Source organism: Vanellus vanellus, assembly GCF_965231255.1.
Source record: "Vanellus vanellus genome assembly, chromosome: 1".
In the NCBI taxonomy this organism is placed as follows: Eukaryota; Metazoa; Chordata; class Aves; order Charadriiformes; family Charadriidae; genus Vanellus; species Vanellus vanellus.
In genome coordinates this window covers 51,783,679-51,810,193 of record NC_138905.1, presented here as the reverse complement: position 1 = coordinate 51,810,193, position 26,515 = coordinate 51,783,679, and the positions used below count along the sequence as shown (strand labels likewise).

General features: G+C 40.1%; 1 protein-coding gene across 2 annotated transcripts; it reads right to left on the bottom strand.

Moving 5' to 3' along the window:
• Positions 1–1,193: 1,193 nt before the first annotated feature.
• On the bottom strand, positions 1,194–18,505 carry METAP2 (methionyl aminopeptidase 2). Of its 2 annotated transcripts, none has more exons than XM_082483909.1 (11): positions 18,253–18,505; positions 17,308–17,409; positions 13,913–13,981; positions 13,480–13,582; positions 8,718–8,879; positions 6,800–6,981; positions 6,621–6,715; positions 6,438–6,534; positions 5,819–5,922; positions 3,253–3,368; positions 1,194–1,987 (listed from the first exon to the last, which is right to left on the bottom strand). In XM_082483909.1, the coding sequence occupies exons 1-11, from the start codon at positions 18,431–18,433 to the stop codon at positions 1,735–1,737; spliced, it is 1,464 nt and encodes a 487-aa protein (XP_082340035.1). In that variant the 5' UTR covers positions 18,434–18,505; the 3' UTR covers positions 1,194–1,734. The 2 variants fall into 2 exon arrangements, with proteins under 2 accessions (XP_082340035.1, XP_082340036.1); XM_082483910.1 differs by having other exon boundaries at positions 13,913–13,978; positions 18,253–18,503.
• Positions 18,506–26,515: the final 8,010 nt, after the last annotated feature.

The following is a 26,515-nucleotide window of genomic DNA, read 5'->3' as shown; positions in this document are numbered from 1 at the left end:
GGAAACCATTAATCCTACCCTGTTCATCACAGATCCTTTCAAGTGCCAGTTTTTACTTTGCAATGCACAAGCGCGTACACTAGCTACTGTTTGTTTGGAAGCTGAGACACATGCCCACACAGCTGCATAAATTACTTAAAACTCATTGCTGGGATGCCAAGACTCCCAAACAGCAACAACGGGAATACACATTTCAGTATCCTATTTCATCCATTTCTACAAGCGGTACTAAGATTAAATAATACTTACAAACAGAAAAAAACCCACACTGACATCTATTACTTTTAAAGCAGTATGACACTGCTCCCCTCTAAACTGCAGCTCACATACTGGAGTTTTAAAGGGCAAACGCTGCAGCTTTTACCCGAAGACAGAGGGCAAAAGAAATGATATTTCTAAATTAATATGAACTCCTCTATAAATAAACACAGGCTGTCACTATACAGGAGCAGATGAAGTGTCTCTGTTTCCTAAGCAGTTAAAGGCACTGTTATTGACCTATTAAAGAAACTGTTGTTTGTGTTACCAGTAACTATGTAAAATTTTAATATGCAAGTCATGCATACACACACACACACACCCCCCCACTGGAAGACATACGGCATCCAGGCCTGATGAGCCATGGGATTTAATTCACCTTTACAAATGAGATTCACCAGTCAGATTTGCTGCAGCCAGAAGATGGATAATGACCGCTTATGTCAAGAAAACATCAAATACTCCAGATTAGTTTGCTTGTATGGAAGAACTTTCAACTCTCCAAAATAAATTAACGTTTTCATTGTCCCCACAACTTGTCCAATCTAATGTGTACTTAAAGGAGACTGGGAATCACATGAGACAAAATTATACTCCATGCAAAAAGGCACGCCAATGGCAAAGAAGATGTAGGGATACATACTAATATTCACAGTTGACTTCAGCCCAAAGTTGCATGTTGCTGATAACAGCAAGAGAGAATACAAAATGCATTTGCTGTGTTCCAAATACAGCTAAACTCTAAGCTGGAGACTAGCACTCTCAAAACCAAGTCACAACATGCATCTCTACTGAAGTCACATTCTGTCCTGCAAAGTGTTGATGACTTCTTGCCCTGTATCCCAGCACTGACAAGACTATTTAAATAAGCACTAAGAGGCAAAGGTTCATATTAAGGGTCAGACCAGTCCAGTTTCAAGACAAGAAATGGCAAATCAAGTTTGTAAAATATTTAATAGAGCATTTTCCCAGCAAACTCCTGACCAGAATCATAACCAGACTTCTAAAAAGTATATATAGTTTTAGATCTGAAAATTTGTCTTTATTTTTTACAAAATGGATTCCAGGAAGTTTAAAAGGCAATATCATAGAGGACTTGGGCGCAGAAATCAGGTGTAGTCATTCAAAGCATTCAAGTAGGAATATGGTAATATAAATATTTGAAAAGCATCTTTTATCATAAATGTTCAAAACAAAATGTATAACTCATTCCAAACTAAAAATTGAGCTTTATAGCACATATTTCCCTGAACAGAAAAAAATAAGTAACTTTTGAAATATTTCTAAAGGCCTGAAAGCTTTTTTTTCTTGGTTAGTTACATTAGAAGACTTGCCTTTGATTAAATTCCTTCCTTTCCAAATACGGAAAGTATTACATCAGTCCACTGTTAAAACAGACAATATGTTGCAAATTAATTCTGGTATAGTATGTTCCAACAAAGCCTAGAGTATAAAGGTGCTGAGGTGGCTTTGAGTTTAGTAGTCATCTCCTCTGCTGACAACCTCCTTGCACGTTGGGCGCAACAGTATAGTATGCTCAAACTGTGCTGTGTACGAGCCTTTAATGTCGCATAAGGGAGGATATGGATCCACTATGCCCAAGTCGCACAGGTTCTTCAATGCCATTAGGTATTTACTCTCTCCCAGGCGATCTAGCCATCTGCGGCAGAAGGCAAGAGTACCAAAGTTTTCATTGATAACGTTTAGCAAGTGTTTTGCTCTTGGAAGCCTGAAGAAAAAAAGAACACCACGTTTGAGAAGAAAGAGGTATCATCAGCAAGCATTCATGACAGAAATACACCAATTAAGAAAAGGGTATTTTAAGGTATTTTAAGACTGCCCAGTCTTGGGATGTCTTTCTACATCAATCAGGTGTTCCGTTCACAAAAGAAAGTGCATTTTCCTCCTGCAAAAAGATATCCTTCAAAACAAATCTGAATGTTGCCAAACACACTGGCTGTCCATTTCAAATAGGGGAAGTTAGATTGTGAACATATCTGCATCTAACTACTCAACGAAAACTAAACGCAGCGACAAGAACCATTTTCTTAAATAAGAAAAGGAAGATCCATTTTATGAAGAAAAACAGAACTCTTCCTGATCTGAAGTGGCTAATAATTGGAACTAGTTTAGGCATAAGCTTGGTGGTTTAAACCTCTGAAGATTTACTTTTGAAGTCAAACATTCAGTAAGCTTTTTATTCATACTTCTAACGATACATATAAATAAAAATTAGAGATTTATAGATCTGGTAAGAAATAAACTTATTTCCAAATATAAGCAGTTCCTTTCCCTCCCTTAGATTAACACACACACACGCCCCCACCATTTTTCATATTGCTAGATTGTTCTATGAAGCGAAATAGAACTATCTGGAAAAGCATGTCTGCCTGCTATGTTTCTAACCATAATAACCTTCACTTCAGAAAATATGTTGCACTCCTACAAATGCATAAATGCAGTCTCAATGAAAACTGAAAATTAATAAGCTATTTCATTTTATAGGAATACGCTGAAACAAGAACTTAAAAAGCACAAAATATCCATACAAACAAAACAGATGACGTGAATAGCTTGGTATATTCCGGGAACAGCACTAAGACAGATTGTGGCACAAAACCATAACACAAATGTTGATTTTAAAAAATGCAAATCTATGCATTTAATATGCAGACTAATATACAAACACAATCTATATATTTTTAAGTATAAAGAATTACTAATGATAGGAAGTTAAAAAAACAATCTAGATTTCTGAAGACATAACCCTGTATCTTCTCCATTTCCAGATCCTTTCTAAATCTGGAGCAATATGGAATTATTCCAATCACAGCATATTTCATAACAAGAACATTGTTAACACCACCCTTTGAGTCCTCCGACAGCCTTACTGATCAGTGAAGAACCTGCACTGTATCAAATGTGAACCCTAGGAGGGTGGTAGCTCTAGCACAATATACCAGCGCAAAAAAAAAAAAAAAGAAAAAATCCAACCTTATTGGCACATGCCCAACATCAAAGTTCTTCATATAATGAGAACACTCCATATCATCATGAACAACACCTTTTCCTGTGCTACCGAAGGTTTCTATAGCATATACTTCACCTTCCTAAGGAGAGAAAGAAAAAGGGAACATGTTGCAATATGAAAATGTGACATCAGGCCATTCTGATATAATGATCTCAATAAAATAACTTCTGAATACAAATAATTAGATGTGAATAGATTAATCACCAAATCAATGTAGAGAAGAATTCAATACAGAGATTTCACACAGTAAAGTTACAGACACTTCCAAATCACCAGCTACTTATATTAGTACCATTTTGTTTCAAGCCATAAATATCAGCATGTTTCTAGCCACAATTTCTCAAAGTCATTGCAGTTAAAACACTGTCAAAGTATACATCTAACATAGCTACGAAACTCCATTCTGCTGCAAAACATTTGCCAACTGGAAGTTACTCTCCTTTGCTATTCAGATAGAAGTCCTAGGAAATGTACAGTTTAGACATAGCAAATAGATGTTGATTACAGAGACTTACTGCACTGAAGAACTTTCTGCCCAATTTCTGCAAGAATTTTCTGGTAACAGCTGCTAGTATAAACCCTTAACCTGCTCATTTCCACTCCACAAGATGAATTTCTTCAAGAACTGAAGGTGATATATATCTGCAAGGGCATTATCAAAATTCTAGCCAAGAACATACTGAAATACCATTACATAAACTCATTTCTGCCAAGTGCATTCGCATATCCTTGATGATAGGACTGTGAAAGGGACTTAACAAGATCGGGCATAAATGTCAGTGGACAGCTGGAGGTGTTTTTTTCAGTTTATTAAGCTACTTTGAAAGTCACAACCCAAAAATAAGAAGCCATGTGAAAAGCAGTAACATGGGCTTCAAATTCAAGACCAAAACTTTTCAAGATGCCCTGAATATACAACTGATTTTTAAGAAAAAACACACACACAAACCCACAAAAAACCCCACACAATGCCACAAAAAATATTCACTTTACACTCATTTTTTCAGAATAAGGATCGTCAGAAGCAGTATTTCTCTTCATCACAAAAAAATTCATTGGATTGCAGTTTGATACTATAATTAGCACAGTACAGTAAGAGCTTGGCTATGCGCCACATTCTTCATTGGCAAAACTCAGTCTTTGACGATGTAGGATTGTGTCCTAAGTAATCTACAGAAGCTGAAGAACTTAAAAAGTGTCTTCTCCCAACTGTCTGGATATTCAGTTAAAACAATCTCAAAGCTCTGAAATCTTTAAGTAAGATCTGCGTAAAGAACACTTAAGTTTTATACTAGCAATATACTGATGATGGATGATATACAAGACTTAACCATTCACTAAGCTAAAACAAGAAGAGCACACAAGCTTCTTATACCTTCCTCTTCCAATACTCTTTAATTTCTTTGCACACTGGTATAGGTAAGATGATAGTTAAAACTTTGTCTTTTTGCTCACATCATTAACAAGGTGATAAACAATTACGATACAAGTTTTGGGTGATGAGAGTGAGCCTGTCTCAAAAAACAATTCTGTCCAGAGCACGCTATTCAGCTCTTAGAAGTCTTATTTACTCTGATAGGCTTTACTCGTGATCATTGCTGATCAGTGATCAGGCTTAGAATGAAATTAAAAGCTTCTTATCTCATTACCAACCTTTTAAATAAGCCTTCTTATCTTATTAGCACATAAGCTTACATCAAATTGGTGGCTAAATCTCACATTATGTATTTTAATACCGCCTTTCTGATTGATATAGTTTGCTACATCACGTACAGCAATTTCTCTTCCCCTGCTCCAAAATGCTATTCAAACAACATCTTTCATCTAGCCTCTCATATTAACTAGAAAAATGCTTAATTATTTTGTATCTCTACAGAAAAACTGCACTGGAAGCTTTTCAAGAAAGATATCATATCTAACTGTACTTGCAAAAAGTCATCCAAAGCTACCACACTACAGAAATATTTCTTAAGAATTACCTGAGCCAGAGAAGATTGTTATTTTGTCTTTTTAATTACAGAATGAACAAAAAAGGAAAGTGTGAATGACTGGCAAGTCCAAACACCTTTCAGGAAAACTCTGGTCCCCTCAAGTTCACCCAAAAATCTGAATTCCTGTCCTTTTCTCTGCTCCTAAATGCAGTGTTGGAATGTAGCACTTAAATAATGTATACACATTAGGAAATAAATATGCAAGAGTTTCCATAAGCACCACTAAGGCCATTCAGATTGCAAGGTTTTTTTTTTTTTCCAATTGTTTGGTGGTTTGTTTTTTAAATAGCAGTGTCCCAAAGCTTCAATTTCAGAAAGTGTTAGATACCAGAACATTCCACAGCTAAACGGAGAAGCCATTGAGATGAAACAAGAGTGATCACTCCGCTACAGGAACACTACAAAGTACAGCAAAGTTTTTCCTCTGTTGCTATTATCCACCGGGACCACAAATACTACACGTTCAGATTGCACAGGAAATAGTAGTCTTGCAGTGACAGTTGGGGAAACTTAACAGAATGATTAGAACTCCATTTACCTCCATTCTTGTGGCTTCTCCTCCTTTCACAATGGGCACTGTTTTTCCAGCATGTATCCTATATGGCCCAATCGAGTGTCCATTCAAATTGCGAATTGGTTTCACTTTTGAAGAAGAATAATATTAATATTACAGGCAATTTCCTAACAAATGTTAAACCCTTTAAGGCAATTTAGTTTGTTAGCCCATATTGAAAGTACAATAGTGACTCATCATATTGCAAAGGAACTAAACACAAAACTATCCACACATTTTGTACAAATTCCAGCCAAGACATAAGTTAGTTTTTTACGCTATATCAAAACTTCATTATTAAAGATTAGCAAGTCCAACAGTAACAAGTCTATTAATGAAGTCAAACAGCAGGTATCAAATAATTTGTAGATTTTGAAACAGTTTAACCTTCATCTTATCTGTTACAGATACAATACTTAGAAGGATGAGCCAAGAACATTCCTCCAGAGGAACGGCAAGCCAGCCAGAAACACGTATTTATGCAAGTCACTCATACCATACTTCTAGTACAGAGGTCTTTTCAATATGATACAAATAAATCAGTATTTGTATAAAGACTCACATACTCTCAGAACAACTATCTTCATATAAAAAAAGAACTTGCCTTGGTATGTTTTGCCATCAATTTCAACCTCATAAGATTCCATAACTTCTTGTATGGCCTCCCCTACATCACAGAGACGTACATCTATTCCAGCACACTGAAAATAAAGTGCAAACATAAATGGAAAATAATTGCAAAGTTTACTGTAAGAGACTTAGTAAATGACTTGCATAATGATCATACCTTTATTCCAGTATTTGTGGCATCCTTTACAGCTTGTAATAGTCTGTCATATTTTGGATTGAATGTGACTGTAAAAGCACAGTCAATAATACGACCTGAAATCAGCAGAAGTTAATTACCATCACAGTTTTTGCACTGAAGAATGTTCTCAAAAGTTTAATTCATAAATGAAAACTAACCACTAATGTGTGTCCCAAAATCTATTTTGCAAATATCATCGTACTGCAGGACTGTTGGATCTCCAGCATTGGGAGTGTAGTGGGCAGCACAATTATTCAGAGAACACCCAGTAGGAAATGCAAGACCTGCATTTAAACCATTTTCCTTTATCAGCTTACGTGAACAGTCTTCTAGTTTTTCACTGAAAGGCAGAGGGGAGGGAGAAGAAAAAAGAAAACATAATCGTTGTCATTAATATTTCTTATGATGACTTCAAATAAATCAATGCAAGAACAAAACCTCAGAAAAATATTCAAGCAAATGTTATAATTTGAAATCTTAAACTACTTGTATGCTAACTAGGAGACCCAAGACTGGAAAATATAAGTGCAACATAATGATTTTCAGTTCTTGGTATTGTTTCTTTTACCCTTCTTAGGCAAAACTGAGTACTTCGCTAGCGTTTTTACTCTAAACCTTAAATATCCATCCTTTACAAGCTACATTTAACCCATTCTTCCTGAGGCTATACAACTAAAGTTTAGGCAAATTAAATCCATTTTTTACAATTACTGGGATTTAAAAGGGAAAAAAAAAAAGAAAAAAGGCAATAGTATAGTACTCTCATTTATTAAAAAAATTTCAAATTAAGGAAGGACAATAATATTGTTTGTAATTTAAGCGATAACTGTGATAAAACAAAGCCTTGAGACTAGCATTTGTTCTTGTTTTTTGTCTACTCTCAAGCTGTTAGCTACTGGAAAGCTACAGATACATGTCCACCAGTGCATACTCCTATAGCGGCAGTGAATGATGTAAACTGCAGGTCACGTTAGCGCACCAGACTGATTTTATTTAAGAAAGCTGTTCACTCAGAGCATCTGGCAAAAGAAGAGAGCTTATTTTAATAGGCAAGTCTACCCCATAGCCTGAGATACTTTTAGAAGAAAAGTCGTGTTTTGAGAAAACTATTGCTTGTAACAGTCAAACTGCATAATTCAATGTGACAGATTTGTTTCAGCCAGACTAGTGATTATCAAAGCAGCTGTCTTTCTTCACTTTCCCTGATGGTATATTATTTCTTTCCATTATCCTCACACAGTTACCTTGAGGATCAACTCTGATTAGCTTCCATACTATTCTAGTCTTGTCAGCACAGTCCTCAGTCATACCAGGCTGAAAGCACCTGATTTTGGAAGCTAAACTGTCCTGGATCAGTGCAGTACTTTGACAGTAGACATTCAATCTAGATAAACTGAAGGACAGAAAAAGGAATAGTTGGAAGAGTCAAGAGAATTGGCCCAAGCTAATTTTTTCTTTAAACTTTACCTTAATCAAACTCATGTTTATCTTAATCTATTTGCTCAGTTATTTCTTATCAACTGAGAATAACACAAAGAAACATTGTGTTTCTCCAAAAACATCAGTCCGTTAAGACTAAATATAGACAAAATCTTTCTGCCCTGGACTGAGTACACAGCCATGCCATTTTTATGCTGCTTCGCCCACTCCCAAACGCAAACAGCACTTGCATTGCTCATCCACATAGCATTTCACTGACCATTCTGGCAAAAGCCAGGATGTTTACTACTGTTATTGCTGCTTCTCTTAGCACCACTGCAGAACTTACGTGCAAAGTAGCCAGGGCACTGAACACTAAAATCAAGCATGTGCTCAAAATAAGTGAACAGAACCGAAAGCTCAGTTTGAAATTCAGTATGATCCCAGGCCCTGCAAAGCTGCATAAGCTAAGAATATGTTTTAAGAGGAAACTTAAAGGAAATAATTGGGGATGCTGGTTGCATACTTCAAACAGAAATCCCTCCAACTCTCATGACACAGTGAATTAAGCACACAAAATTGAGAGTAAATCCCTCCCCCTGTGGAGAAAGAAGAAAAATCTACAGTAGAAGTCTTTGAGAAGATCTGTGTCCTCACCATATTTCTATCATTGTCATTCCAGGTTTTATCCAGCTCATAACGTATTTCCTCACTTGTCTGTGTGCCTCTGCAGCCTCCCGAAAATCATTCCAGATTTCCTCACTGGCTTGGTCTAGCGCTTTCTTTTCTTCACTAGTTGTTCTCCAAGCAGCAGTTCGCCTTCAAAATAAATAGTGTGTCATGAAAAGTTACTATAATCACAGTAGTCATTACAACTTCTGTCTAAAGACTGCAAAGTGTTTACTAACCAGGTCTACATTCCCGCATGCAACAGAAAAGAACCTGATCTATAAAGTTTTCTGAATAAAGGAAACCTATAAAAATCTACCAGCACCATAGACTGGCACCTGTGAAAGGCAGTAACACTGCAGAACAGAAAAATCATGTACACATCGAAATTAAACTCAGTTTATTCTCTTTACGTTTTCAAAAGCCTTAACTCTCAACCCTCCCAAAAGCCCAGAGAAGCAGTATGCTTGAAGGATGCGTAATTCTTTCCAAAAAGACAGAATGGGTGTATAAAATTCATATTAGTGCCTGCAATTCTAGCTCGAGTTTAGCAGGGAGAATCACTGCAACATGCTCTGCTCATACAAAAAGTTTATTTTTTGCACAATCTTAATAATTCAGACACTGCTCTTCCTGTATGCAGAAGAATCTCAGCACTGTAGTGTAGGTACTTGGCCCAGAAACTGTTACTGACGCAGAGACAACCAGCTCCTTCAAAATTTAAGAGCCTGTAGTTCCAGTATTACTTTTGCTCAGCCTCAGAATATTTAGGTAATAACACCTAACACAGTGCATAGTAACTATGACACATGCCAGGAAGTTACTTTCTAAATTTGCTGGATGATGAATTAACATTTGTTCCAGGAGAATGTAGGTTCATAGAACAAATTCAAGAATAATTTTCAGTATAAGACTAAATATAAGATTAGTTTTGAATACATTTTTTTTAATTATGCAAGAAACCATACAACTGAGGTTCCAAGAAAGCAAACAAACAAAAACATAATTAATTTAAGCATTCCAGCAACTGCCAGAACTTAACTAAAAGACAGCTCTTCTGACTACAAAGTAGAGATACCCTTTAAACGGTGAAGCTGGAGCCCTGTAATGATGCAAAAAACCCTAGTGATAACTCAAAGAAATCCATACATGCTAGGGAGGACAAATACTACTAAACCCAATACACAGCTGCACATCCCGGTAGGTGGGTCATAAAAGAAAAGAGATGATAGACAAGATGGACCAAAGATGCTGAACTACAACAAAGTTTCTGAATTTAGAAATTAACTTTTACCTTTATGTAAATGAGCTGATTCAAAGCAAACATCAGAATATGCAGAGTTAAAGGATTTCTTTATGAAATCCAAAAGTGTAGTTAGTTACCTGTTTCACAGACATGTAACTTGGCTCTGCTTTAAGCTTCCTTCACAGCCAAAAAAAGGTATGAGTGAGCCAAGAGATTATGCCCTGCAATTTTGCTGCATTTCGAACTGAGTATTTTTTACAGTGTTAAGAGGCCTGCAATCCTAAAGCGGAGTTGAAAAGATAAAGAAAGATAACAGACTATTCTGTACAATTTTTCCCAGGATGACCAGAGGATTCACATATTTTGAGACCCTTTTGCTTGTTTCCCTTGAACTTCCTGGTCCACTTTAGCTGAAGTAACAACAGTGCAAAGGAGAAATCCCATGCTTATTTTTCTAAGCAGTTTTCTTGCTCCAATAGCAGGCATCACACATACTACTCTTAGAATTTGCCTTAACACTGGTAAATGCCACACACAAAAAAAAAAAAAAAAAAAAAAAAAGGCAACAGACTGCAACACCTGAGCTCCCTTACTGCACTTGGAAATTGGACTACTCCCAGCCCAGTAGTCACGGCACAAGACTGAAAAGGAGAACTGCAGAAAAACACTGGGGAGAGGGACACGAGGATCCTTTCAGACTGCTCTGAATTCCAGCAGGGAACACCCTCTGGTAGCAAGAGCTGCTGACAGAGTCTGGGCAGCTGCTGTGCAATCAGTCATGGACTTAAGTGCAAACTCCAGCAAACTGGCAGGAAGCCGTCCTTGCTCTATCCTATTGTATTTCAGCATATAGTGACTCCATGCAAGACAACTGGTGGACAAAATAGCCTCTACATTTAAAAATACTGTATCAGACATAAAGTGTTTATAAAGTGTTTTGCTGCCAAAGCTGCACCACTGCCACCTGGGAGCTCAGGAATGGAAGTGACAAGAAATCCTGCTTAGGCCTAAGCACTTCAGGACATGTGAAAAGTCAACTGATCAGATGAAGGTCTCACACCAAACATCAAGTGCTCTGACAGCTACGTGAGCTAACAAGCTTTTCTGAGGACAGTTTCCTAATGTGCTGGCTACCACATAAGACAGCTTGAGAGGTTCACCTCTTGCTCCAAACCATTTGGTCCCATCTTTTCACTCCTGTTCACAGCCCTCAGCTTTCACTACTACAAATCTTTATAGGATTGTGCTGTGCAGATTTTAGTGATGAAAGAATTCCAGAAAATAATTTCCCCGCACTATTTTAACCCAGATAACAGCACAGGGGCAGAAACAAGAATTCCTTAAGCCCACTTTAACAAAACCATGTATCATGAAATATTGCTTATAGCTTTTCCACCCTTCCTGTCACATCATTTCAAATTCAGGTGTCTTCAAAAAAACCCCCCAATACTGCAAGCCTTCAAACAGAACTAAATACCTGAGATATAAAAAAATTAAAGCTGTTAGTTTGTTGTCTACAAGAATTGATTCTCTGCTATTTTTTTTCCCTGAAAATTGAATTATACCCACTTCTAGTTTAACTTCCTGGACAAAAGTCTAGGTTGACGATAGGTAACTTTAGAAAGCATATGACATCAAGAGTTAAGAATAGAAGTGCAACTCAAAAAAAAAAAAATAAATCAAAGACAAAATCTTACTGACTTCAGCATGAATAAGAGAAGTGGCACAAAAATGGTTCACCAATATATAAAATGAAACTATTATTCAGAATAGGAAATATCCTAGCATTCATGTCAGCTACTAATTTAAGTAGCCACTTATGTTAGGAAATGCTAAAGTAGCATCATAAGATTTAAATATTTAAATTAGGAACAAAACTAAGCATATTTGCTTAAGCAAATTATATAAACTATTCCAGGTTCCTTAGAAGAGCACATTCTTTTTCCACAGCAGAACACTCTTGGTACAGAAAAGCTGTTCCGCTTAAATCCTGTTAGAAAAGGTAGTTTGGTTTTGTTGTTTTTTTTTTTTTTTTTCATCTTTTCAAATGAATAGTAGCAAATACAGAACAAAACATTAATCTTCAATAGCTGGATACATAACAGAGGTGTAAAAATAGTGTGTCATTTGTTATTAAACTATGAACATGCTTAAGATGTTTATAATCTAATTTCCTGGATTGCTTAAATCATGTCCTTCTGAATGTGGCATATGTGTATACAGACAAACACTTAACTCTTAAGCATGAAAGAATCACGTCTGGATCAGCCCATCAGGACTATGCTGTGAAAGTTCTTCACTAGCATGCTAACATTGTGCACACAAACAAGGCAGTCATTTATAAAGAAACATGAGCACACCTTGTGATCAAACTGAAGTAATTAAAAAGAAGAAAAGGCTTCCTCAAAACTAAATTCTAATCTCATAAAAATGAAACTATATTATCTGTGAATACCTGAACACAATTTATAGGATGTACTAGACTCTTAACCATGTTGCTTACACTCTATATTTCAAAATAATTTGATTCTGAAAAAAAAGTAATTGAAAACTAAACATGGCTTTCTGAAATATAAATATTTACCTACTCCCCCCCTTTTGGTTTAGCCTTTTTTTTTTTTTCCCCCAGAGTTTTGTTTCAAAATTTCCTAGTAAGTTTTCAGTAATAGTTGGTCTTTACATTCAGATTTCCATACAATTCAAGCCAATTCTGCCCCCACCACCCAGACGAGTAAAATATAACCTTCCACAACACTTCATGCAGGAAAAATCAGGAAACTCAGTCAGGCTGGTATATCCTAGTTCCTAACAAAGCATAAGGAAATGGTGGTACCCTACAAAAACATAAGGATGCAGATCTCCATTCCAGTAAACAACTAGAAGCTTTTGCTTGTTTAGTATAATTGCACATTATTCCCACATCACTATGAATTATATAAAAAAAAAACCAGTTTAGGTTATAACAACTATATATTCACACAAATCAAAAGAATCAAAGTGCAGAATATACCACTCAGGCTTTTAAATCAAACTGTCTTACTCTGAGATTGACATATGTCTACCAAAGAATAAATAAATAAAAATAACAAGAAGTTGACATCTAGATGCTCCCAAAACTGCTGCATATCAGTGCCTCATCTCCCTAAATTTTAAACCTTCACTCAGTTCTAATTCAGACCACATTTTTCTTACAAGCTGCCTACTGAAATCCTGTTGGTCCCCTGGGTCTCAAGGTCCCCTGCCTCATGGCAATTTTGCTCATACAGGCTATACTTTTAATTAAAGGGTAGGGAAGGAGGAACGTTTCTGGGCTGAAGACTTCTATTCATTAAGTTCTTAGATGATCCAGTTAGGAAAACAAAACAAAACTCCACAAACCAAACAAAAAAAAAATCCCCAAAACACACATTACAATTCACTTCAACCATTTAGTTGTACATTAAGAGTTTTGCAATACAGCACATCCAGATGACAGCATTTATTTTTTAAGCTTAAAACACTCACCCATCTTGTGTTGGTGGGTATTCACATTCTTCTCCCTTTGGGAATACGTTGCTGGGAAACAGATCACATATTGGAATAGAAGGTGGATCTGTCTGGACCTTAGCTGTTGAGTATAATTAAAGAAAGTTTTACATATGGTACTCTGGAAAGACTAGGAATCTTCTTTCAACCATAAAAGTTATTTAAGATCCCCCTTACTAGAATTTGGGCTTCTACCAAAACAACATCATATCACAATGCCCTCACATGACTTAATTTGGCCAACTCTCAAGGTGGCATTCAGGGATACCAGAAAGAAGAAAACTCAGCCACACTTAGCCTACAAACCCAAACTGCACCCCAAAAATTTATTTCAACTGCCAAGAACAGCACTTACACATGCTTATACCAAATATTCATGCAGTCTATCTTTATCTTTGTGCTTGATACCTACGTCCTTTCTTCTTTTTCTTCTTCTTCTTCTTTTTCCCTGTTGCTCCATCTCCTTCACCCTCTCCATCTACTGGAAAGAAAGTGCTCACGTGAACATAAAATAACCTTGAAGAGCCAAAGAATTTTGAATGAGACACAAAGCCATCTGGACTATCTGGAAACACTTCTTTCACAGCAGAATTTAATGGATTAAAAGAAGACAGCTAGAAGCTGCCACCAAACCATTAGCATTTTCAGTCCCTGCACGCAAGACAGATCTAATACTTTCTGAATACTTTCTGAAGTTGATGACTTAAACATATCACCAAAGAAAAAAAAAAAAAGCAGCTCAGGGAAAGACTTTTCAGAAAGCCCTACTTCAAATTCATCTATTCTCAATTCACCCAAAAAGATGTCTGGGGACGAGGGAGGGCGTGAGAGAGAACCGTGTTAGACACAACAGCTAACAAAAAGTTAGGAACTACTGCTTCAAACCCATCTCCTGATGCTTCAGCTAAAGGAACTTCATGCATCTATAAAGATAAAAAACCCAAACAAATAAAGATGACAACACTTAGGCCAGGTTGAGTTTAATCTGGAGATAAGAGGGAATGTCACAACCAGCACTGAGCAAAACCACTGCGTGTGGGATGTACCAGCGTGAGTTTTCAGAGTGCACAGCACATAAACACCAGGAATCGGCCACACCATGTTACAGTCACATTTGGGAGTTAACAATAACCCCGTGGACTTCACATTTGGTTACATCTAATGCTTAGTTACTTCATATACAATGAAGTATTTTACTGATGTGGTACCATCTAACTAAGCCTTATGGACCTAATGACAAGTTCATTTCAAAATGGATAAGTACTAGTCATCTACGTTTTAGAACATTTATTTTTATCTAAAGCAAAAATTAAAATTGAAAGAACTTTTAGAATCAAGTCAAAGCACTGCCATTTTTAATGCATTTATACAGAAACTTGTACGTGCTCATTTATTTAAAAAAAAAACACCAACCAGTTGTTCCAGTCACAAGATTTCAAGTCTCTCATGATGGTCAGTGTCATCCGCATTTTTATGCCATAGTGACTGCTTCAATCCTGCAGCTGGGGCAAATTTCAGTAATGTGTCACCCCTGCCCCTCCCCAGCTCATTTTGGCATTAAGTATCTTATACTTGCAATTTTTTACAAAAAATTAAAATAATTTGTACTAGTATAATTACAATGTAGTCCAGCCTACCAGACTCTCCATCAATCCATATTTCATAGACAGCCAAATATCCTTAATAGCACATATAAATTTATTTAAAATGTGGTAACTTTGCCACATTTCTCTTGACCTTGAGCTGTGCTCAAACCATTCATCAAGAAATGAATTAGACATGACTCCAGTTCATTCACCAAGTGATTTTTGTTTTAAATGCTAGGCCTAAATAGCAAAATAAAAAAAAAAAAAAAAAAAAAAAAAGACAGCATTTCTTAAATGTTGTCGCTGATGCTATCTGCTTATTGTGGCTTTTTCATACATCACTGCACGTGAATCTGCCAACTGCAAACCAAACTAACCGGGCCTACGCTCTCATGTCCTTGAAGACTGCTGCAGACTAACTGCACTGCCAGAAACATAACTACTGCATCTGCCCAATACCCTGTTTGTCTTCAGGTTATTTAGCTGGTAATGAAAACAATTTTCACCAGAAAAGCAATTTAAGATCTTTGCAAAACTGAAGCCCAACCTTATGTCATTTTGGTACAGCTGTTTAATAACTGAGCCTAATGTGCAAAAATGTAATCTATCAGCATGTTTTAACACTGCACTGGAAATCTGAAGAGCACTTCCTAATCTCTCCTAGATTTCAAAAGGTATACTGTCTCATTTCTCAGGCAACTTAGTTATGGGCTTATCAAGGGGAAAAAAAAAAAGGGAGGGGGGCTAGGTATTTTATTGGTTTTAATCTAATGCAGCACCATGTCTTAAGCAACACCTCCGAAACTACACTATTAAGATGGCAAGTGGTGAGAATCAGTACAAGCAAGAACACACAGTTGTCTTCAAAAAACCTAAAGCTTTTCCCTGCAAAAAATATTGTTTTCCTATAAACATGTCCAAGTCTAATATGTGGAAAAAAGGCAGATTATTATTTCAGTGATAGGACCACATCATTTTTTTTACACTTTCTAATACTGTAATACTAACTGCTAATACTGTAAAAAGCATAAAAGAACACAGCACCTGATCTGCAACTAACAATGTTATTTCTCCTGAGATGGAACTACAACTATTCTATTAATTTTCAAAGAACTTTTTTCACTGTATGAAGTTTTCACTATCCTTCTCAATATTTCTTACTTTAGTTGCAATGATCACAAAGAACATACTGCATTAATTATATTTCAACTCCATAACCTGAAATATACCATAAAACAAACAATCCATAAGAATATGCTCCTACAGAAAGTAACTGCATAAAACTGAATGCTATATATAGATTAATAATGTTGAAAGATCAATTTATTTGCAATTTTATATATCTCAGCACACTTAATTCATTTTTTTAAAGTTCTATATCTAATTTATTAAATTAAACTCTGGAATGATGAATTCCAGTAATAGTTAACTAGGAATATTTCTAAGAACAATAAGGACCATTTTAGGGTGCTGAGCCAACTTTAAATGCTAGTTCACAAGAAGGAAATTAAACTACTAACTTAAGAAATGTATTTTCTTAACTGTCTGTTTCTATTGAGAACCACTCATCACAACAAAGGAAAGACAGCATTTCGATCTGATATTCCTACAGAAAAGATGCATCCAGCCTACATTTCAATCCCAGACACTTCCAAGGCACTTGCTTAGAACATCAGCTGTACAGCACAAGCAACACACAAGGTGTATGCCTTGCTTATTAATCTCTCCCCAGTCAGTTTTAATGAAAAATTAGGATTACACATGAGCAGGCTTCAAGTCACTGGTAAAGACTCTAAGACCTTCTATTAATTAAAATGCTCCCTTAAAATTTGCCTCGGTATTTTTTGTTCTAAGCCAAGAATAAGAGACAGAATTTGGAACATAAATTTATACTGACCATAGTTATGCTAGTGAGAATGATTTATAGCTTACCTTACCTTAAACTAAACATTTCCCTGCAGTAATAAGATCCTTGAAAACAAGAAGCTTTACAAAGCTGTTATCCCTGTTATTTTTTATACGTATATATGTGTGACAGCTAAATGGTTGCCAAAAAAGTAAAAAGTACATATAGTTGCATCTCAGTTCTCCCAAGCTAAAAAAAAACCAACACACCACAAAGAACCAAACCCAAAAGACATCCATAGAGGTTTGTTAAAATGGGGAGTCTAGGAAGAAGATGAAATTGGAAGTCTCAAGATAAAAGATAAGTTACACTTGCCTTCATCATCATCATCTTTTTCTTTCTCCTCCAATGCTTGTTTATCCAATTGTTTTGCTACATCATCGACAGCACCTTCCATTTCTTTATCTGTTTCTTGTCCTGTTTGTAAAATTAAAGTATGACTTACAATAAAAGAATAGCTCCACATTAGTAAACAACCCCCAAAACTTTATAGAAATATTACGCTGTACTCATCCTACTGACTACCAGACTACGTGCTGGGTTTTTTTTTTGTTGTTTTGTAAAGCAGATCAAATGCATAAGCTCGTACACCACTACAGTGACAGGTACTGTTATCGAAACTTGCGTATAGAGGTAGCATTATCTAAACACTTCTGATTACTTTTTTTCTGCCAGGGTAACTAATTCTTCTTGCCATAGCAGCAGCCTGCTCTTGTGAGATAATATGGGCGTGAAGTAGATAATTATAAAGGCACAGCATGATCTTCACTAACTGCTGGCCTGCTAAAACAAACCTAAACCGTAGTTCCTTTACACTCTTTGCCCGAACTTGCTCCAGCTCTCTCAGAGAAGCTGGGAGGGGTACAGAGACTCCATCATGCGGGATGACTTTTACAGCAGCAGCCTTACGCCTTTCCCCCTTCGGGGCATAGGGAGGGGATGAGGGAAAGGGTGGCTTCCCCTGCGCGCACGGGGGCAGCCAGGACTTCCCTCGCCCCGGCTTCCCTGGTGCTGAACGGCAGCAGCAGCATCCTCCCGGCGCCCGCCAGCCCCCTCCTCGCCGAGGAGATCCCTCACAGCCGCCACGGGCCGGGACAGCGGCCTCGGCGGCGCCCACGGCCCTACCCGCGCCCCGCACCGCGCCACCCTTCAGCCACCCGAAGGCCCGTACGAGGCCCGCTCTGCCGGGTCGCAGCTCCCTCAGGCCGCCCCGCCCGCCTGTCAGCGGAGGGTCCCGGCGCGGCGCGGCCCGGCGCCTACCCGCGGGGCCCGCTTTGCCCTTCTTCTTCTTCTTGCGCTTCTTCTTGGCACCATCCTCCCCGCCGAGCCCCGCCGCTCCGCCCTCCCCGCCGTCCTTGTCCTCAGGCTCCGGCGGCAGCTCGCCGTTGAGATGCTTCTCCGCCTCGGCGGCAGCGCTGCCCACCTGCCCCACGCCCGCCATGTCGCCGCGGCCGCGCCGCCTCCCACACACGGTGCGAGCGAGCAAGAGAGAGAGCGGCAGGGCCGGCCCTGCGCTCTATGGTGAGCGCGGGGCACGCCGGGAAGGCTGGAGGACTCCGCTGGGGAGGGGAGGAGGGCGAGGCCTCCCCGCGCACCGCCCTGCCCCGGGCCGGGCGGACGGCCTGTGAGGGGAGGAGGGCGTCGTGTAACGGCTGTGCGCGGCCGGCTGCGGCTGTCCCGCCGGCTGTCCCGCCGGCTCTCCGCCAGCGTGGCGATGCTCTCGCAGCGTCGCGGCCCCGCTGTCCCCCGCCGCCGGGCCACCGGTCCGCCGTGTTGGGCGCCGCGAGGTGCCGGTGCCACGGCGGTCCTCAGCTTCTGTCCTGTGCCCGGTCACCTCCTGCTTCCCGTTTGTAGTCCCCACTGACAGGCAGAGCGGTGGCCAGGCGCCGTTTTACGTGTGCAAATGTGGGCTTTTTTAGGAGGGGTGCGTGCCCTTGGGTTTGAAGGGCCCTTTTTATTTTGGGTCCCCTGCGTTTTCCCGCGGGCTGGAATTGGGGGATCCCAAGTCAGGTTGGGTCAGTTTCACATTAAGTGAGTGTCAGTTTGGAGGGGGTCAGTGGCACAAGATGGCAAGCTGGTAGCCATGGCAAAGGAAGGGTTCAAAAACGCAGACTGAGGGTTACTCTGCCTTCATCAGCAGGTATCCCCCTGGGGAAAATGGAATTAAAAAAAGGGAAAATCTTGCTAAAACAAAGCAGTCCTTTCCCAGTAGGAACAGGTGCTGTGAATGGTTTTATAACATGTAGGATTGTTAAAATTTTACAACTTGAGAGCACTGAACAAGTTAACCGAGTCACATGAGAGAGAATTTGTACAGCAGGAAAATTATATAAGAAAAAATAACTTGTTCCAAGTCCCATGAAGCGAAAGAAGGAAGATTGTAATACTTGGTAAAGGGCACTGCCTTGTTCCTTTTCCACCACTACCTATAAAACCAAGGAGAAATAGCCATATTATCAGCATACACTAGTAGTTCATTAAATCAGCCTAATTCTTAAAACTCCTGTACTGTACTGATCTTACACTTTTTACAAGTTTTCTACAAGTATAACCATGCTGGCTAAAAATACTATTTTTTCTTCCTTGCTGGCATACTTTCACAACTCTTGCCTTAGATGTATTTATAGTATAATACAGTTTGTAACTTATAAAGGTTCTGAAAAGGTCTTATCCTGCATAACTGTGTTTTGAAATGCTTCTACAGCCAGGTCTTCATAGAATCATAGAATTGTTTAGGTTGGAAAAGACCTTGAAGATCATCGAGTTCCAACCCCCCTGCCATAGGCAGGGACACGTCTCACTAGACCAGGTTGCCCAAGACCACGTCCAGCCTGGCCTTGAACACCTCTAGGGATGGGTCCTCTCTGGGCAACCTGTTCCAGTGCCTTACCACCCTCAAAGTGAAAAACTTCTTCCTAATGTTTAATCTAAACCTGCCCTCTTCCACTTTAAAGCCATTCCCCCTCGTCCTATCGCTACATGCCTAAGGAAAAAGTCCTTCCCCAGCTCTCCTGTAGGCCCCCTTTAGGTACTGGAAGGCCACAACAAGATCTCCCCGGAGCCTTCTCTTCTCCAGGCTGAACAGCCCCAACTCTTTCAGCCTCTCCTCATAGGAGAGGTGGTCCAGCCCTCAGATCTTCCTCGTGGCTCTCCTCTGGACACACTCCAGCAGGTCCACGTCCTTCTTATGTTGGGGACTCCAGAGCTGGATGCAGTACTCCAGGTGGGGTCTCACAAGAGTGGAGTAGAGGGGCAGAATCACCTCCTTTGACCTGCTAGCCACAGTTCTTTTGATGCAGCCCAGGAGACGGTTGGCCTTCTGGGCTGCGATTGCACATTGCTGGCTCATGTTGAGCTTCTCATCAATCAGCACACCCAGGTCCTTCTCCTCAGGGCTGCTCTCCAGCCATTCCCCGCCGAGCCTGTATTTGTGCTTGGGATTGCCCTGACCCAGATGTAAGACCTTGCACTTGGCCTTGTTGAACTGCATCATGTTGGCTTGGGCCCACCTCTGCAGCCTGTCCAGGTCCCTGTGGATGGCATCCCTCCCCTCCAGCATGTCTGTCTCGCCAAAGAGCTTGGTATCATCGTCAAACTTGCTGAGGGTGCACTCGACCCCACTGTCCATGTCGCTGACAAAGATGTTGAAGAGTACAGGCCCCAGTACCGACCCCTGAGGAACGCCACTCATCACTGCTCTCGACTTGGACATCAAGCTGTTGACCGCAACTCTTTGAGTGCGATCGTCGAGCCAGTTCTTTATCCACTGAGTGGTCCATTTGTCGAATTCATGTCTCTTCAATTTAGAGACCAGGATATTGTGTGGGACAGTGTCAAACGCTTTGCACAAATCCAAGTAGATGACATCAGTTGATCTTCCCTTATCCCCTGCCACTGTAACCCCTTCATAGAAGGCCACCAAATTTGTCAGGCATGACTTGCCCTTGGTGAAGCCATGCTGGCTGTCACCAGTCACATCCTTGTTTTCTATGTGCCTCAGCAGAGTTTCCAGGAGGATCGGCCCTGTGATCTTGTCAGGCACAGAGGTGAGACTGACTGGCCTGTAGTTCCCTGGGTCTTCTTTGTTTCCCTTTTTGAAAATAGGGGTTATGTTTCCCCTTTTCCAGTCAGCAGGAACCTTGCCAGACCGCTACGACTTCTCAAATATGATGGCTAGTGGCTTAGCAACCTCATCTGCCAGTTCCCTCAGGACCCACAGATGTATCTCATGAGGTCCCATGGACTTGTGCACCTTCAGATTCCTCAGATGGTCTCGTACTTGATCTTCACCTACAGCGGGCGATTCTCCATTTTCCCAATCCTCGTCGTTGCATTCTGCATCAAGGGTAGTGTGGCTGTAGTCCTTGCCAGTGAAGACTAAGGCAAAAAAGTCATTGAGTACCTAAGCTGTCTTGCCTTGGGAAAATTGGTAATGCCTTGTACCTCACTGAGGCACAAATTCTGACCCCTTGGCCCCGCTGAGGCCGGCCGCTCGCTTCCATTCTCCCCTCCCACCCCATGGCTCAGACCCAGGGGCAATCCCTCACTTCTGGCCTGCTACAATTCTCCACAAGCTCAAGGCTTCAAAAAGACAGCACTAATGCTCTTGTACCGATCAAACAAACTCCGTCCTGGTCTGTGCAGGTGTCACAGCAGCGTGTTCTCCAGTGCTTTTGCTTGTAAGAGCACTCAAACATGGAAACGTCCAGCTGGGCCTTTCATGGGACCGGGCTGGGTGCAGGGAAGGTGACTCCCAGGGCTTAAGGCACGTTCGGAGCAGTGAGACATGCCTCACCAGTCGGGAACTGCCGCGGTACCACTTGTTCCCCCTTTAAACCATGTTGTTACACGCCAGTGTCAATACAACTGGACCACCTCCAGGAGGGTTCTGTTACTATGGTTAAAGCAGACTAAACCTTGCACAATAGAGCAGATGAGCCATTTAACACTCGCTGCTGTTTTCCTGCTGTTTTGTTGCCCCTACTCCAGTCAGAATTGATGTTGTCCGAGGCTGATGAAGAGAGCCATGGAGGAATAGCTCTTTCTCATACTGAGAATGGATGACACAAAAGCATGTGCACTAATGTTGCCTGGAACACTTCCTGTTAATCGCTTTTCATTCTAGTTTTCTAATTAAGTAGAAGAGGAATCTATAGAGCTTTTTTTTTTTTTTTTTGTGGTTGGCGGCAGGGGGGGACATGGGGGTAATATTCACTGAATTCTCTGTTTTGAGTAATCTTGGATCTTCCTGTTGTACATTTATTGTAGCTGGGCACTGTAATGGTCTCAAGGGATCCTATAGCAGTGTCTCTACTTTTGTATTTGATTTTAATCCATTAGTCTCTTGTATACCAGACTGTTCTTACCCCTCACTCTATCCCCTTTGGTGCCTTTGACAGCTTGAAAAAGAAAGTCGCTAGGTTGTGTTCCTGATCCATTTGCTCTGGTAAGTGCCAAAGCAGGCACGTTGCCACACCATGGACTTTGTTGGCTCTAGAGCTGAAGTCACAGATAAAGGAGGCCATAAAGTCTACAGAAGTCCAGGGAAACAGAAGGAGAGATATTGACCAGAAACAGATTAAGGGAAAATAAGGCAGGTAAGAATACATCTCATGCCAGGGGCTGCTGACGTGAGATCCAGAAGTAAGGGCATCATAGGAAAAGGGACAACAAGCAGAACAAATATTTTTGTGATCAGCTGAATTAATGAAGCCAGTTTTCTCAGAGGGTTGTTTCTTTCTTCCCCACAATAACCAGCACCATTCAGAATCACTGGGGTGCCCCAGTGAAGAGAGTGATGACTTGTGCTTTAGTGCTACATGTGCAGCTGGGCAGCTGACTGGTGCCACGCAGTTCAGCAGAGTTTGGCTTGCCTTATTTTTTTTGGTGGGGACACTTCCTTGGGCCTCTATCATCTACCCAGCTGCTGATTTTCACAAAGTTTGTCCAGGCATTGTTATCTTTGGGTATGTTTTTCTGCAAAATCTGGCTGAAACAGGACATTTGCATAAAGCTCCTTTCCTTTAAAAAGTAGGCTAAAAATAAATCGTGGAAGGGAGTCACACTTTACTTACCAAAAAATATGAATAAAAAAACCTAGCAGAGTGAAAGAAAATTGCCAGTGAGCTAGAAGAGGCAGGATTTAACAGTGTGTCTCTGCAGTTTGAGGTGATGCGATGCACTGGGTGCTGTTCCTGGCTCCAGGAGCACTCTGTAAGCTGCGTTCATTAGGCTTGCAGAGAAGAGGGCACGTTGACAGAGCAAAGTTAAGCACCTTCCAGGCTACGCTGCTTCCAGCCCCAGAATTAGTGCTATACTCTCTATAAGAGAGTACAGATAGCAAACAGGATAATAGCTTGATAACCAATGTGCAAAAATAGGAATGCTGAATGAAAAAATTGCGAAGTGTCAGTAAGAAGGTGGACTGACTGCATTAACAGAGGAAACATTAATGTGAACAGGCTGACAGCTGGACTCCACATTCCCCACCTGGCTGCTTTTAAGAGGACCTGGTCTCTTTAGAAGCAGAGAGAGCGGGCCACCTCTTGCAGCATGCCCTTACCAGCTCAGATATTTTTGCCCTTCTTCTGTTATTGCCAGTCAGCTGTTCCTAGCATTTAAAATACATTATAGTAATGAATGCTATGTTTTTCAATTTCATGCTATACTAGGCAGCATGATAAGAAGACAGCATTGGACAGGCCATAGGCCAGAAGAGACATGTGAATACCATTTTTAGCTGGAGAAACATGCTGGGTTTTTTTGTTTTCTCACAATGGCTATTCCTTTTTCTTAACCAGCCTGCTGGACAAAGGCAGGCAGTGGCTAGGGAGTTAAGAGAAGGGCTGAATGCAGTTCAAAACATGGTAACTAAGCAGAAGGACTTGAAACCCTTTCCTGAAAGACAACAGAGTCTCACCTCTTCTTTTGCTTCCAAGGAGGCAGCTCCCATTGCACTATTTTCCTATTAAAATAAGTTTTGATCTTCAGGAAAAGACTTCTTTCAGGTTATGTTATGCTTTCTTTTGTGTATTATTTTCCAGCTGTATGTAAGTGTCAAGAAATGGCATAGAATGGAGTGGGGGAGCTGTCTCTCACAGCTGCAGTTTAATCCTGGAAAGAGAGGGAGGAAGGACAACTAGAGAATAAGTGGCCTATATCAGACCCAAGAAGAGTTGAACAGAGGGATGTTATATTTGTTTTTCTGGGAATGATGCCATTATTTGTGTGTTTATGACACTTTAATACTCTTTTTCCTAGCTTAGGGCCAAAACTCATGGTCCTTACTCAGCTCTAAAAATCCACTGAAGTCAATGGGACAATTTTTATGACCAGAGGTTTAATATTGGGCCTAAAGACTGGATGTAGACAAAGAAAACGTTTCTTGTGTGAGAGCAAATATGTCTTCTGAACTCTAGATGGAAAGATATTCCCCCTCACAAGTTGCTGAGAACACAGGACACTTGTACTGCCTTGGCCATGATAACCCATAGCATTTCCTGTGGGAAGGAGAGCTGTCACCAAAAAGTGCCTCAGCATGAGCAGGATAAAGGCCTTCCTTAATTGTGAAACTACTTCTTCTCTAAAATCTTACCTAAAACCTAGATGAAGTAGCTAAATCAAAGTTAAAAGTGACAAAAGCAGCCAAAGAATTCACATTTAACTGTTCACTGTGGACTTCTTTCTACATTCCTTAGTGATTTCTTTTTTTTTCCCACCAAACAACCAGTTTGATTACAGCCTGTCAGCCATAATCCAAACATACTGGCTTGTGCTGGCTAGTGTCACAACATCTGTGTCCTTTGGAGGACAGATTTTCAAAGGATGCAAGAAGTGCTTCTAAAAAGAAACAAATTTAATCTGTCTTACTGCTGAAAGTCACCTTGAGAAGCACAGACCGCTGTTTGTGCACTCAGACTGGGACAAAGCAAACGCTTTTCAGTTTGCATGAATAGATACATGCTGTGAAATATAAAAATAAGTCAGTTTATTGCCTCCTCTGGAGCTCATTTTTAAAATTGCTTTTAAGCAACAAGATTCACATGAACAAAACAAGCCATTGTCTGAGCCAGGACTTCAAAAAGGCTCCTTATATTTCGTGATAAGGAGCTATTGCATAAGGCATGTATGCAGATATGTGCGTTAGGATGTGCTACAGTGAGCATCTCCCTGACAGCAGATCTCTGCCTGTAGGGGATGGAAGGCTGCAGGGTGTCAAGGGTCCCCATGCTGGTATCTTTCAAATATTTTTTTTATTTATGATAGTCATAACTCCCCTTTTTTAATAAAAGCATTTTTATTGATGTACTCAATGAGTCACAACTGCAAGTGCAAGCAGTCTTCTTTTTCAGATAACTAACTGAGACATTGCCTATCCTCAGAAATAATGGTAGGTCATATCTCATGAAAACACTAGTTTAGAGCAGTATGAACCTAAATTATCAAAACCTGATATTTTGATCTTCAGTTTCATAATCAGCCTCATATAATTTAATCCACTGATGCAGTCATGTATTCCCATTCTTACAGTGGTGGTTCATGCATTATTTGAAGCAGATTTTCAAGGCCTCACACACAAAGTAATTCCTCAGCTTCACTGTGAGTGTAAAAAACATGAACAGTTTCTCACAGCCTGCTGACATAACTGTTTTCCTCTGGGGTGTTCCACCCTTTCTTCGTTCTAGGGAGTAGTGGGACCAATGTTTACAGCTGCAGCGCTGGAGGCAGGACCTGTATATTTTTTTGACAAGGTATTTTCTTTTATATCCAGGATATTATTCTGCTTCCCTCTTCCCCTTCACACCTCCTCCAATCTTAAATTGGAAACATTCGTTTTGTTGTAGGTGAAAACAAGAATGAAAGAAAATACCAGAAGAACTGTCCTCATATTTCACTACAGATCTTCCCACTGGCTTTACTCCCAGTGTGACGCCAGTAGTGATGGGAGCAGGGAAGTTTCTGTCAACTAGTTTTCAGGGAAGACGTGAAAAGGAGTCCCAAAGTAGATGTGGCCAAGGCAGAACAGGAGAGATAGGGGAGGCACGTGACCAGAACTGGCATCCTACCATGCAGTGTGAGCAGAAGGAGACGAGTGGGAAGGTGACAATGTCCTATACCTAACCCTAACTCCTTAAGGTGTAGTACCTAGTGTTCATTTCTGCTGTCAGCATTTCATGAGTTTAATGTATTTAACATACAAATCTTGAGCAGTTAGTTAAAGAATGCCTCATAATAGCCTTGTTCTACTGTTTTGGCATAGGCTGAACAACAGCATAGTGCACAGCTCTGTGGATTTCATGAAGTTTATGTCTGCTGACTAATGTATCGGGAGCCAGTGTTCACAGCATTCCTCTGGGGTGTGACTCCTCCGGATAACTGGTTTTTAAATTCAGGTGTCATCACCTTTGCTTTAAACTGATATTTTTGTTCCAAGGACAAACCTTATTTGCCTAACTTGCTTTTGAATTTTAGAAATTTACTCCAGATTGTTTCAGTCTATGAATACATTTGTTTGCACTCAAAG